The sequence below is a fragment of the Urocitellus parryii genome, chromosome 3, assembly GCF_045843805.1.
Source record: "Urocitellus parryii isolate mUroPar1 chromosome 3, mUroPar1.hap1, whole genome shotgun sequence".
Classification (NCBI taxonomy): domain Eukaryota; kingdom Metazoa; phylum Chordata; class Mammalia; order Rodentia; family Sciuridae; genus Urocitellus; species Urocitellus parryii.
Window position 1 is genome coordinate 19604864 of NC_135533.1, and position 15514 is coordinate 19620377.

At 37.6% G+C, this 15514-nt stretch overlaps 1 protein-coding gene across 1 annotated transcript in view; it reads right to left on the bottom strand.

Moving 5' to 3' along the window:
- Positions 1–15514, bottom strand: part of Exoc4 (exocyst complex component 4) — a 783024-nt gene that overhangs the window by 120115 nt on the left and 647395 nt on the right. Inside the window, exon 14 of the mRNA XM_026392784.2 lies at positions 157–335. Coding sequence (XP_026248569.1) covers positions 157–335 — 179 coding nt within the window. The remainder of the gene's footprint in view (positions 1–156; positions 336–15514) is intronic.

Consider the following 15514-nt stretch of genomic DNA (forward strand, 5'->3'; position numbering starts at 1 on the left):
GTGCCAGGCAGGTGCTCTACCATCCCCAGTCTCAGATCTTCTGACAATATGGCACACGCCCTGTCCTCATATTGTGACAGAAAGACACATTTCAAACAACAGCACTCAGACTGGTTCCTCCACAGTCCTCACAATCTTGTCCTACTAGAGACTTACTCTGGGATGTAGACAGATTGGAGAAAGCTGACTTTGTTCGGCCTGCCAACCATTCCAGGCTTTCATGCATGTTTGCCAAGGCTTTGAGGTCACTGACGTCACGCAGAATGTCTTGTGGAGGGATTAACTTATCACCCAGGTTCCCAATGAGAACTTCGGACTCCTTGCCAAAGGCGGCCCTGAAAAACAAATGAGGAACACATTTCACCCACAGCACAGCGAAAGCAGAGATGTGTGACGCTTTTGAAGGCATACTGGCGCAGTCACTGTTTCACTTTGTGCTGTGTCCTAGGCTTAACTTCGTGACAGAATGGTCATGTGCTGGCTTATACTTATTTGTGGGAAAAAGAGTTCTTGGAAGAAGAAAGAGGTAACCCCACTGGTTGCAACTTTAGGAGGAACCAGTATGGGCCCTGTGACAGTGACAGCCCCCACGGATGGTTCTTGTGCTACTCTCTTGTGGGGTCTTTCCTTACTGCTTCTCCAGCTGTGGAAGAGGCACCTGGAGTTTTCTCTGAGTCCCCCTAATGAACAGCTTAGGGTGCCAAATATGGTTAGTGTTTCATCATAAACAAAACAAAACAAAAGACCAAGTTAATCCAGTGGCTAGAAAACACTTTAAAATGTTCAAAAGCAAAGAGGACCCGGTCTCTTTGAGGGAGCAGGTTATATCTGAGAAGGATGACTGGTCTTATTCATTTACTTATTCTGAAATATCTGATGCAAATAAACTGTAAGCATCACTTGGAAAGAGAAACCTATAAAAACCAATGCCAAGTTCCTTTACTAACTGAAACGATATAATCAGGTAGGTTTCACACAGCACCCAATATCTTCAAAATGTTTTCAGGGGTGGAAAAATCAAGTTACATGGGGTTACAGAGAATAGATCTGGAAGGGACCCTGGAGACCACATGTCATAACCACCGCAGAGATGAAGAAATGGGGACTGAGAAAGTGAACTGCTTTGTCTATGTGACACATGAGCGGCAACGCTGGGCTCACGTTGCCTGGTTTCAATAGCTCTCTTTCTTTCCAAAACAGAGAGGGCTAAAATAAGAAAAGATGACTGAGGATAGTGGAAAGAAAAACTATGTTTTTTGAGGAAAATTACACAGGGCAGGTAAGCAGAGTTGATGCTTGGGGAGGTAGGAAGAGGCATCGGGAGCTTTCTCTAAGTCCCACAACTTTTAAAACACAGAACACCTTAAGTGAGAAGATGCAAGGGCTTTATTTAAGTAGAACAAGGTGAATTAAGTTTCAAGCAAGCAATGAGTAACAACAGGCGAACTACAGTCAGAAGGTGTTTAACTGACAAATAGATCCTTAGAGCCCAGCACTATAGCACTCAACGCTGAAACTACTACCATGATTAGATGTCTATTAAAAATGCTTATGCTACCAAGCAGTGACTCAAGATTAACCTTATTTCAACAGAGGACTGCCTTTTTAAATGGAAAAGTCATAGATGATTGACTGATTTGAGTAAGTCCTGGTTTTAGGGACAATAAAGTACAATGGACTGAGCACATGAAATTTGAGTGTACCAACAAATCTTATCTGGGATCTTATAAAAGGTCTTGTTGTGGGACCCCAAATGCTGCATTTCTAACTAGGTTCCAGGTGATTCCCAGGCTATTTAGTCTGAGTAGCAAAGGTTAAATTGCAGTCTTCCTTAAATTGCAGTTTGAATCCTGAGTCTGCTACTAGCTCACTGTAGGATGCTGCTTAATGTCCCTGAGCATGAAGTAATGCAACAATCAGATAAGGTGATTTTTAAAACTTTCTTCTTCTTTTCTTAATGGTACTGGAGACTGAATCCAGGGATGCTCTACCATTGAGCTTTGTTCCTAGTCCTTTTTATCTTTTGAGATAGGGTCTTGCTAAGTTGCTGAGGCTGACCTTAAACTTGCAATCTTTCTGCCTCAGTTTCCTGAGTAGTTGGGATTCCAGGCATGTGCCAATACTGTACCCAGCAATTTTTGACTCTTTTTATTGGGAAAATTTCAATTTCAGAGAGAAGAGTATTACAAACTCCAGTTACACATATTCCAGTTCAACTGTTAGAAACTCAACATAGAATTTACTGTCCTTACCTCCTCTCCCTCTTGGAATACTTCAACAAAAATCATTCAGGTGATGCTTTTAAGAGTGTATCACATTGCTTAGAACTCAGTAAAGGTCGTCAGTTGAAGCTATTACTATTCTTAGGTCTGCTGAGATGGCTAGTTATTTAGAGTCAGCCCAAGGCATGTGATGATGAATAAATTAAACAGGTAAGAGTGAGCAGCAGGAAATAAATTAGTTCTCATTTAACAAATGGAACCTCATGACACTATAGCATGTGTCCCTGTATCTCACAGAATCTTTAAGAGGTAAATTATTGTGACAGAAATCACTACCCTACCCAATACTCAATATCCCATGTCTTTCTGGTAAGAGGAGCCTGGTATTGTTAGTAATAAACCCCAATTAAACTGAAAATGAACCAAAACAAAAAGTCCACTAAATTTCCCTGTCCCTCTTGTGGATGTGATGACCTGTGACATGTAAACTGAAATCAGATGGGCTTCTAGAAAGCTCTTTCTCTGTTAAACTTAGTTGGCAGGGACCTCTTTTGCCTTCCCACTTTCTGGAATGCAGCCATAGCAACTGAGCTCTTCTCAAACATCAGGTGACCTTGAATGTGGAAGTAAGTGCTGCTATAATGGAGCAGAAAGATAAGAGGATGCAGGCACTGATGACATCATGGAGCTGCAAACCTCCCAGACAATATGCTTCTGGGCTTCAGGTCATTGCAGAGCAATAGAAACCTTCTTTGTTTAAGTCACTGATATTTCAAGTTTCTGTTACTAGCTGCTAAATGTAATTTCTAATTGACATAATCATCTGATTAGCATAAATGATGTCATCCTCAGAAAACTTACTCTGTATGTATATATCCCTAAAATCCATTTATTGGGAAAGCAAAACCATGTCCCTTCTGTGATTGAGTCCAGAAGACATTTCTAATATCTTCCCCTTGGCTGTCACCCAGTCAAATTGTAAATATTTAGTTTTCTTAATCTGTTCTTATATATCAACTCTTCCAGCCCTTGATCATCTTTGATAGATATAACACAAAGAATGCCTGCAAGCTGGGTGGTTAAAAAGCAACAGGGGAGGCAAACAGCTTTGAAAGCCAGGCTTGAAGCCATTTTTATGCATGTAGGTGTAACCCTGGGTGGAATGTGACAATCAAGACGAATGTTAAATTTATGTAGAAGGCTAATCTGTGAGAGGGCTCTGTGGGCCCCAGGCATGTCTGCTGTGCTTCCAGCGCTGGATGCCTGTCCCATTTCCCTTTGGCTCACCCAGATTTGCTTAACCTCTTTAGATGGGAGAGCAATAGACTGAGAAAAATACAAACTGCCTCATGTTGAATACATAGTAGACATCTCATTTGACAGGAATCCATAATCGCCCCCTAAGAACCTGGAATGAGCACAGAAGCCACGGCATGGAGGATAACTGATTGACAGCTGTAACCATCTCACACAAAAACCATTCCTTCGAGGATTTGTGGGTATGAGAGAGCTTGGTGGAAGGTTTTTATATGTAACAATAACCTTAGAGGGCTGGCTTTAGCTGCCTGACTACAGATTTTTCCCTAAACCCTCTGATTTATTAAATTACAGTATATCTATGCTATGAAAACTTATGGAGTGATTAGAAATTACATAGTACAGAATACTTGATATCATAGGAAAATGTTTGGTATTACTTATTTCTAGCCATGATATGTAGTTGAGTAAATAAATTATTATTAAAATGTATACACTGTATAATAATACAAAATAATTATATATATAAACTGGAAAAAGGATTGGATATCTAGATACTGAAAGTATTAACTATGTGACTGAATCATGCTTTTTGCTCTTCTGTACTTTCCTCATTTCTTCAAGAAACATGTTTATTTTTTAATTAAAGGAAATACCGAGGGCTGGGGTTGTGGCTCAGCGGTAGACCACTTGCCTAGCATGTGTGAGGCGCTGGGTTTGATCCTCAGCTCCACATAATAATAAATGAGGCCTGCACCGCTACCGCCATTGCTGCTGCCTCTAATTCCACTGCTGCCAGCCTGGGGTCGCCTGGAGGTCTTCCTTCTGGGTGTTGCTGCCACAGAAGAAACCACTGCCCTGGATGCAACTGAAGCCAACACTGCTGCTGACCTGCTGCCTGCTGTCAACAACCACTACTGCCACCCCAGCCTAGAGGACTGTTTCGGAGGAGACTCCAGGTTTGGTTGCACGTGGCTGCATGTAGTTTGGGACACCAGCCAAAGCTTGAGGCCTGGGTGCCAGCAGGTTTACCACCACAAAAGCCTCTGTCTGGGGATTCCAGCTAAGACTACAGGTCCAGTGTGGGGTGCCTGCAGGTTTGGAGGAGCCTGGGTGTGGTCTTCCTGCTGAGAGTGCTGGTGGCCCTTGCCTTACTGCCGCATCTCATAGTTGCTCCTTTGCATGAGTGTATCCCTGGTGATCTCTCTGCAAGTAGGAGCAGCATTGAGATCTTGGGACTGCAGTGTAGCCAACCCTGAGGTATATGAAGCTCAGATTGGTGGGACAGGACTGGGTTTGAAAGCGCTAATCTGGGTTTGGTGATCCCAAGAGACATTAGAGACAGGGCTGAGAAACTGTTGAACACTGACAGAGACAGTTCGACTTTCCAGCAAGATTTATTTTATTTTTTTGATTCACTAATCTCTCTACCATATTTGGAACAGGATGTTTTTATGCATCAGTGTGTGGAGGACCATGATATATGAATGGTGTTTTGCATTTTTGTTGTATTCTTATGTCTTTAATTGTTCTCTTTGTTCGTATTCTTTCTCTCTCTTGTCTATTTTGTTTCCAACTTTTCTCCAACCAACAACCAATCTATTTCAGCTCCTCTTCCACTCCTCCTGTGAATTTTTACTTCTAACTTCTCTCTTCCTCCCTTGTGAATACTGCATATTATACTATCTCTGTTCTCTCATCTACCATTTGAAATTGTAAATCATTTTAACAAATATTCTCTTTGTACTGTAGATAGCAAATATACTTTCTTCTCAGCAGCATTCTCATTTCAGAACTCATCATTTTGGTTTAATGTGAGAAAGCAGTAGACGCCTTAGTGGGAGCTATTAGGTTTAACGCTCTATATTGTGTACACTGGGTGCTGTTGATATGGGCCTCACCAGTAAAGGCGAAGCGCTGGAAACCTTCAGGGACATAATAGGTCTACAGGGTAGAATTTATCCTGCCTTAGATCCATACTTTTAGATGGGAAAACACACTAACAACATGAAAAAACAAGGGAATAAAGTGCCCCAAACAAACCAAGATGTTTCAACAACAGAAGCCACTGACAACACAGTAGAAGAAATGTCCAAGAAGGAGTTCAGAATGTAAATAGTGAAATTGATATGTGACATAAAGGACAGTATAAGGAGTGAAATCAAAGAAAAAAATACAGGAAGTGAAAGACCACTTCAATAAAGAGTTAGAAATCATGGGAAAAAAAAACAAGCAGAAATCCTTGAAATCAAGGAATCAGTACACTAAATTATAAATTCAATAGAAAGCATCACCAACAGACTAGACAACTTGGAAGACAGAACCTCAGACAATGAAGACAAAATACATAATACTGAAAGGAGAGTGGAACATGTGTAGAAGATGGTAAGAATATATGAACAGAACATCCAAGAACTATGGGATAACATGAAAAGGCCAAATTTAAGAATTATTGGAATAGATGAAGAAGCAGAGATACACACCAAAGGAATGCACAATCTTTTCAATGAAAAAATAGCAGAAAATTTCCCAAACCTAAAGAATGAAATGGAAAATCAAATACAAGAGGCTTACAGGACCCCAAATGTACAAAATTACAGTAGACCCATACCAAGACACATTATAATGAGAATGACTAACACACAGAATAAAGATAAATTCTTAAAGACTGTGAGAGAAAAAAATCAAGTTATACATAGGGGGAAACCAATTTGGATCTCAACTGATTTCTCAACCCAGACCCTCAAAGCGAGGAGGTCCTAGAATAATATATTTCAAGCTCTGAAAGAAAATCAATGACAACCAAGAATTTTATATACAGCAAAACTAAGTATCAGATTTGAAGATGAATTAAAACATTCCACGATAAACAAAAATTAAAAGAATTCACAATTAGAAGAACAGAGCATTATTCTCAACAAAATATTCCATGAGGATGAAGTGAAAAAAAAAAAGTGAAAACCAGCAAAGGGAGGCTCTACATTAAAGGGACATTTAACTAAATGAGAAACTGAGACAAATCAAAATCCAAAAATAATTCAAAATGACAGGGAATACAAATCATACCTCAAAAATAACCTTGAATGTTAATGGCCTAAACTCATCAATCAAAAGACACAGACTGGCAGATTGAATTAAAAAGCAAGACCCAACAATATGCTGTCTTCAAGAGATGGGCAAAACATCCAGAGGTTGAAGGTGAAAGGATGGGAAAAAATTTATCACTCATATGGATTGCATAAAGAAGCAGGGGTTTCCATTCTCATTTCAGATAAAGTGGACTTCAAACCACAGGTAATCAGAAGAGACAAAAGCATTTCATATTTCTTAAGGTAAGTATATCTAAACATAACAATTATGACTATTTATGCCCCAAACAATGGAGCATCTATGTACATCAAACAAACTCTTCTCAATTTTAAGAGTCAAATAGACCACAATACAATAATACTGGGTGACTTTAACACACCTTTTTCACGACTGGACAGATCTTCCAAATAAAAACTAAAGAACTAAAGAATACAATCAATAATTTAGACTTAATAGACATATGTAGAATATTTCATCCATCAATGAGCAAATATACTTTCTTCTCAGCAGTACATGGCTCCTTCTCTAAAATAGACCATATCTTATGCCACAAAGCAACTCTTAGTAAATACAAAAAAACAGAGATGAAAAAACATTCTTAGAGGTAAATGACAACACTGATACAACATATCAAAATCTCTGGGACACTATGAAGACAGTACTAAGAGGAAAGATTACTGCATTGAGTGCATTCATCAAAAGAATAAAAAGTCAACAAATAAATGACCTAACACTATATCTCAAAGCCCTAGAAAAAGAAGAAAAAATCAACACCAAAAGCAGTAGAAGACAGGATATAATTAAAATCAGGGATGAAATCAATGAAATCTAAACAAAAGAAACAACTGAAAAAGTTGACAAACAAAAAGTTGGCTCTTTGAAAAAATAAATAAAATAGAAAAACCCCTGGCCATGCTAATGAAGAAAAAAAGAGAGAAAACTCAAATTACTAAAATACAAAATGAAGAAGGAAATCTCACAACAGACACACCTGAAATAGAGAAGATAAGTAGAAACTATTTTGAAAATTTTTACTCTAAAAAATAGAAAATATTAAAGACACTGACAAAGTTCTAGAGACATATGACCTACCAAACTGAATGAGGAGGTCATACATGATTTAAAAAGATCATTTCAAGTAATGAAATAGAAAATGCCATCAAAAGCCTACCAACCAAGACAAGCCCAGGACCAGATGGATTCTCAGCCTAATTCTACAAGTTTTTCAAAGAGGAATGAGCACCAATACTCCTCAAAGTATTCCATGAAATAGAAAAGGAGGGAACCCTTCCAAGCTAATTCTATGAGGCTAACATCACCCTGATACCAAAACCAGACAGACACATCAAAGAAAGAAAACTTCAGACCAATATCCCTGATGAACACAGATGTAAAAATTCTCAATAAAATTCTGGAAAATCTCATACAAAAACATATTTAAAAGATAGTGCAACACAATCAAGTGGGATTTATCCCAGGGGTGCAGGGTTGGTTCAACATACAGAAATCAATAAATTAACTCATCATATTAATAGACTTAAAAATAAGAACCATAAGATCACCTCAATAGATGCAGAAAAAGAATTTGATAAGATACAACATACCTTCATGTTCAAAACACTAGAAAAACTAGGGATACCAGGAACATACCTCAACATTGTAAAAGCTATATATGCTAAACCCATCACTAGCATCATTCTAAATGGAGAAAATTTGAAAGCATTCCTGCTAAAAACTGGAATGAGACAAGGATGTCCTCTTTCACTACTTTTATTCAACATTATCCTTGAAACTCTAAGCAGAGCAACTAGACAAAAGAAAGAAATTAAAGGGATACAAATAAAGAAGAACTCAAACTATCACTATTTGCTGATGACATGATTCTATATCTAGAAAATCCAAAAAATTCCAACAGAAAACTTCTAGAACTAATAAATGAATTCAGCAAAGTAGTAGGATATAAAATCAATACCCACAAATCAAATGCATTCCTATACACCAGAGATGAATCCACTGAAAGAGAAATTAGGAAAAATACTCCATTCACAATAGCCTCAAAAAAAAAAAATTAAAAAAAAAAAACAACCCTGGGAATCAACCTAACAAGAGAGGTGAAAGACCTCTACAATGAAAACTACAGAACACTAAAGAAAGAAGTTGAAGAAAACCTCAGAAGATGGAAAGATCTCCCATGCTCCTGGTGAGGCAGAATTAATATTATCAAAATGGCCATACTACCAAAAGTGTTATACAGATTTAATGCAATTCCTATTAAAATCCCAATGACATTCTTCATAGAAATAGAAATTTATTTGGAAAATTAAAAGAGACCCAGAACAGCTAAAGCAATCCTTAGTAAGAAAAGTGAAGAAGGAGACATCACAATACAGACTTTATACTACAGAACTATAGTAACAAAAATGGCAATACCAAAATAACAAAATAGACTTGTAGACCAATGGTACAGAATAGAGGACACAGAGACAACCCGCCCCCAAAAAAATACTAGACAAGGGTGCCAAAAACATTCACTGAAGAAAAGAGAGCTTATTCAACAAATGGTGTTGGCAAAACTGGAAATCCATATGTAGCAAAATGAAATTAAACCTCTATCCTTCACCCTGCACAAAAAATCAACTCAAAGTGGATCAACGACTTAGACATTAGAACAGATGAAACTAATAGAAGAAAAAGTAGGCACAACTCTCTCCATTATGTCAGCTTAAGAACTGAACTCTTCAACAAGACTCCTAAAGTACAAGTAAAATCAAGAATCAATAAAAGGGATGGATTCAAATTAAAAAGCTTCTTCTCAGCAAAGAAAACAACTGATAATATGAGGAGAGAGCCTACAGATTGGGAGAAAATCTTTACCATGTGTACCTCCAATAAAGCATTAATCTCTAGGATATATAAAGATATGATAAATTGTGGTATAAAGGTATATTAAGAATTGTATGCAAAAAAAGAGAGCTCATGTATAATGGCATAATTTGGCGCAAACATACTTTATATACAGTTATGAAAAATTGTGCTGTGAATGGATAATTATGAATGTAATGCACTCCACTATTGTCATGTATGTAAGAAATAAAAAATAAAAAAAATAAAATAAAATAAATGAGTGTTATAAAAGAAATTCAAAAAACTTAACACAAAAAACCCAAATAACCCAATCAATAAATGGCCTAACAAACTGAACAGATACTTCACAAAAGAAAAAATACAATCAATCAACAAATATTGAAAAAGCTTTCAACATCTCTAGCAATTAGAGAAATGCAAATCAAAACAACACTAAGATTTCATCTCACTCCTGTGAGAATGGTAATCATCAAGAATATAGTCAACAGTAAATGTTGGCGAGAATGTGGTGGGACTGCAAATTGGTGCAACCACTATGGAAAGCTTTATGGAGATTCCGCAGAAAACTGGGAATGGAACCACCATTTGTCCCAGCTATCCCACACTTTGGTTTATACCCAAAGGACTTAAAAATCAGCATAATATTGTGACACAGCCACAGTGTTTATAGCACCTCAATTCATATTAAGGTGTATTAAGTTAGACTACGGAACCAACCTAAGTGTCCCTCAATAGATGAATGGATGAAGAAAATGTGATATACATATTTTTTTCAATGAAATATTACTTAGATTTAAAGAAGAGTGAAATTATGGCATTTGCCAGTAAATGGTTGGAGTTGAGAATATCATGCTAAGAGAAATAAGCCAATCCCACAAAACCAAAGGCCGAATGTTTTCTCTAATATGTGGATGCTAATTCACTATAAGGCAGTGGGTGGGCACTAGGGAAGAACAGTGTTACCTTAGATTAGGTAGAGGGAAGTGATGGGAGGGGAGGGAAGGGTTGTGGGATAGGAAAGATAGTAGAATGAAACAGACATTATTACTATATGTATATATGTGATTATATGACCAACATGATTCTGCAACATGTACACTCAGAAAAATGAGAAATTATATCCCATCTATGCTTGATATATCAAAGCACATAAATGCATTCTACTATCTGACTTCTTAAAAGAAATAAAGATGGTAGAGTTTGATGATTGTTATTATCCAAAGTTACACGTATGAAGACAGGAATTGGTATGAACATACTTTGTATACAATTAGGAAAAAAAAACCCTAGAGAAAAAGATTTTGAAAGTTTTCACTGTAAAGAAGTGATACATATTTGAGATAAATGTGCTTAATCTGACTTAAACATTATACAATGTATACATATATTGAAGCATCATAATGTACTATATTGATATGTATGAATTTAATAGTTTTATGCATCACTTTAAAATAAATTAAAAATCATATAAGGTATTCTTTACTTTTCATTAAAATCTTTTTATAATTAAAAAAATAAATGAATAAAATAAAGATATTGTGTCCAACTACAACTAAAAAAAGAAAAAGAAAAAAAAAAGAGAAAGAAATACTGAAAATCCTCATCAAAAATGAGAAAACAAATGGGCATGTCAAGGATCCCGGAATGGCAAACAGGAAGATGTGGGTATAAAGGTATCGGAGCCAAACTGGGAGGCAATGAGTGGCTGGCCTGGGGCTGCTCTGTCCTTGTGGCTCCAGGCTTACTAAAGATGCACCATCCCCAGCAGAATGTCTCAGTGCCACAGTGGTCACCCAGCATCTGTAGCAGAACTATTTCCTCTTTCTAGATCTGAATTGTTACATAGTCTTCATCTTCTGCTTATTATGAAAACAGGCTACTTAATGAGGACATTACATAATTTTGAGTGTTGTGGGCAAAAGAATAATCACTATGCTGAGAAGGCGAAGTAACAAACTCAGAAGAAACAGGCACTCATCACCATCCAGGGATCATCTGACATAGCCCAGAAGAGAAGGCAGAACTCAGAATGTCCAGGTCTTAGGTAGTAAACTGCACAGGAAGAGTCCCCTTCACAATCAGCTGGCCAATGAGCTCACACAGAAGCTTATGAAACTGAAGAAGGGCATTAAACCTGTTAAAGCTTAATTTTCACCACACAATATTTTTTAATCTTTAAAGAGCCTGATCTGACAAGAATCCATTTAAAAGAATTTTGCCAAGAGTGCTAAACCTGTTTAACTTAATTTTACCACACAATTATAATCTTTAAAGAAGACTGACAAGAATTCATTTAAGAGAATGTTACCAAAGATGCACAAAATTATCTCCATTTAGTCTTTAAATAATTCTGTTATTCACTGAAAGGAAGGCAAAAAATCTGCATTTTCAGCAGACTAAATGAAACCATGAAAAAAACATCATAAATGGCTTCAAAGTGATTGATTTGCATATATGTTGTTATATCTGATCAAGAGAAAATACACTTAGACCCAGCCCTCTCTCCCCAAGTCCCCATCCCAATTCTTGTACCACTGCTTCCTACTGCTGAGCCCAGCCCTGACATGGCACAAGAGTCTCATACACAGGACAGTTGGGAAGGACGAAGAATGGTTCAAGTGGATGGACAGATTTCTCATATATCAAAGGGACAGTTTGGAATTGACTTCCTTGCTTGAAAAAATTCTGCCAACACCATTGCTGAGAGATGTACTCAAAGTCATATTCACAATCATGGTATCTCATTCAATAATGCTGCTGACCAGAAACTTGTAGCAAAACAAGTGAGGTGGGGACCCCAACTCCTGGAATTTTCCTCTCAAATTGTACACCCAATTGTTCAGATAGAGGTGGCCTGACACAGGGGTTGAAGTGGCTTAGGCAGAATTTAGCCATGGCACCAGGAGAAATTCTTAAAAGGCCGGAGTGCTGGAATACTGTGATTCAGAGACCAGTGTATAAAAGCCCTCCCTCCACCGATACAAGAACAAGAAAATGTTAAATTAGGAGTACAAATGATCCTCTGTTCAGCACTACTACACATGGTGTCATACTCTTTCCCCTGTAGCTTAAGGCCAAGTTAATCTATCGATGTTCAGGAAGGGATACTTCCATTGAAAATACAATGACTGCATTGAATTGGAGGGAGAAGTTGTCATCTGATTATTTGACACTTCTCACATTACTGAACCAGGCAGAGAGTGTGTTGGACTCACTGGGTCCTCTCTTCCTTGTCCATACTTGAAGTTATGGAAAAAACATGGTAGCCCAATAAAGGCAAGTCGACTAGGAAGTCAGGTCTTCAGGGAACAAAGGCTACATTCAGCACAAACAGGTAAAGAACTCTGACCAGCTGCAGTGTTGGCCAAGGACAAGGGCAACATGGGATGCTGAAGTAAATATATCCCACTGCCTGTGACCAGTAATAGAAAGGACTGCAGCAGCCTTACATAGTTTGTATTGATTGATGCTTTTTGTTTTTCACTTCTCCATCAGTTTTTCATTATATGAAAGTGTATAAATGCATATGACATCATTACATATTAAGATGTTTTAAAAGTACAATTCATTGTCAACAAGCAGATCTTCAATATTGAGCAACCAACATTTTCCAATAGAAACTGTGTCCATTGAAAAGTAACTTTCCATTTCTTCCTCTCCCTGCTGCACTCCCTATTTACTATATTTTACTTTGTGTCTGTGATTTTGCCTATTTTAGATACCTCATATAAGTGGAGTCCTACAATACATGTTCTTTTGTATCTGACTTATTTCACTTAGCATACTGCTTTTGAGATTTATCTCTGTTATACATCAGATTTCCTTCTTTTTCCAAGGCTGAATATTCTATCATATGTCCATTACCACATTTTATTTATCCATTCACCTTTGGTGGACAGCTGGATTGTTTATACCTTTTGGCTTCTCTAAATATTGCTCCTATGAACATTGGTGTACAAAATACCTATGCTGCTTAAAATTGTTTTGAGTATATACCTAGGAGGGAATTGCTAGATCACATGGTATCCATTTTTTTGAGGAATAACCAAACTGTTTTCTAAAGTGACTGCACCTTTTATATTCCTGCAAACAGTGCATAAGAGCTAATTTCTCCATGTCCTTGACAACTGATTTGCTATTTTCTACTTTTTGTTTGATTTTTAAAAAATAACAGCCATGGGTATGAGTATGAAGTGGTATTTCCTCTTCTATTTTACGTGAGCAGCACTGGAAGTGATAAACTTTCCAATTAGTTCAGAGGTCACCCAATACGAGGATGCAGATCTGACCTGAAATAGAGGCCTGTTGAGGTCCTAGACTTGAAATGAATGGAATGACTGATGGGATTTGAGTCTATCTTGTTGGGGAGAATACTTTTCTTTATATGTGATGAATAGGAACTGTGAATTAAGCAGAAATGCAAACCCCTAAGATAAGTCTAGGGTGAGAATGGATACACAAACATCCCAGGCTGCTTTGCTCTAAGATTCATCATTCCCCACCTTTCCCCTGCTCTGATCTGTACTGAGGGGAGAGGGATGTGACTCTTGCTGGTTGGCTTCCAAGCTCTCAGCTGAGTCCTGACAATGGGAATCCCTGGTGGGAAACTGAAGGGCAAAAAGAGAAGAGAAGCCAGGGCATTATCCCCCTTGCTCATATCTCTAGCAATGGCAGCATCTCCTCCATGGCTCTGGTTCCGACCACGCCCCAGCTTCCTTCTGTTGCTTTGTGCTCCGCTGACTTGCCTGTCTGGTTGGTATTATATCTGGGGGGCTGTGGGGTCATGATAGTCATGGCAGGGATAATGGCTCCTTGCTCTTGCTATCATGTGGGTTATCTTAATATCCTCTGCTTGAGGCTCAGAACCTCATTAACCATGTAAACAATTTCCCGTGTTAAATACTCTCTGAGGTAAATACCTGGAGTGACTTTGTTTTCATGTTAGACCTTGACTTATCATGATATTTCACTATTTTTAATAATAATCATGATATTTCACTATATTTAATACTATTTGGAATTGATTAAAGTTCTCAGCAAAGGGATCAGTAGTTCTGTCACTTAGATAGAGAACCTGAAATATGTTAAGGTGACCTATTAAAAATCACTCAGGCAGGGCTGGGTCAGTGTTTGCCTAGCATTCATGAGTCCCTGGGTTCGATCCCAGCACTGTGAAGAAAAAGGAATCACTTAGGCATTATCTGATAAAGCTGAGACTGATAAAGGTAATAAAAAAGTTGAGGTCACCTACTTAGATTCCTAATAATGCTGACTGATTCTTATGAGATGTGACAATGACACTTCCATTTAATTCTTCTACTTTTCACAACTACTCAATTTTCAGCCTTTTCAAAACCTTCCTAATTTGTCCATGTCAAAAATAATGGGGGTACTACTATTCTGATGAGTTATTTAATCAGTTTTTCAAAAATTGTTTTTCTAAAATGATCTTTGCTAAACCCTCACAAATAGAAAGTAATAAAACTGTCTAGCTATCTTGATTAAAATTTAATTTTTCCTCCTAGGAACGCTCCTTCTCATCACTAAGTTGATCCTTCAGTGGTTTTCATGCATGTGCATGTCATTACACGCTGTCATCTGCATAGCTACTTTTTGTATTTAATAAGTAATTGCTCCTCCTTTAGTGATCATGTTCAAGGATTTTTCATTTGTTTTATCAACTTTTCTTCTACCATTTAAAAATCTGCAATGCATTTGATGAGATGAGGCCTCACAGTCCCACAGTGCACAGAGCACATTGGGAAGAAGTGTGCTCTTTGTAATCAAGTTGCATAAGGAGAGATATCAGCAACGTTTCTTCCCCTGCCTCCTGTTCAATACTCACAACAATGTTCATTTAATTTTTTTTTCTAGTTGAAGGGAAATTAAGGCTTCTGGATTTCTGCTCACTTAGAAAATAGCCATAGAAATTCACCATGTCTGTAATTAAGGTGTGGGTAGGTGGGTGAGGGAATCAACTTGTCCCCTGTGCCTTTAAATCAGTTTATTCCCTGGGACAGGCACAGAACATTAGACTTAGGGATTTAACTAAGCTCTGTCCTAGATCCTGTGGTGAATTC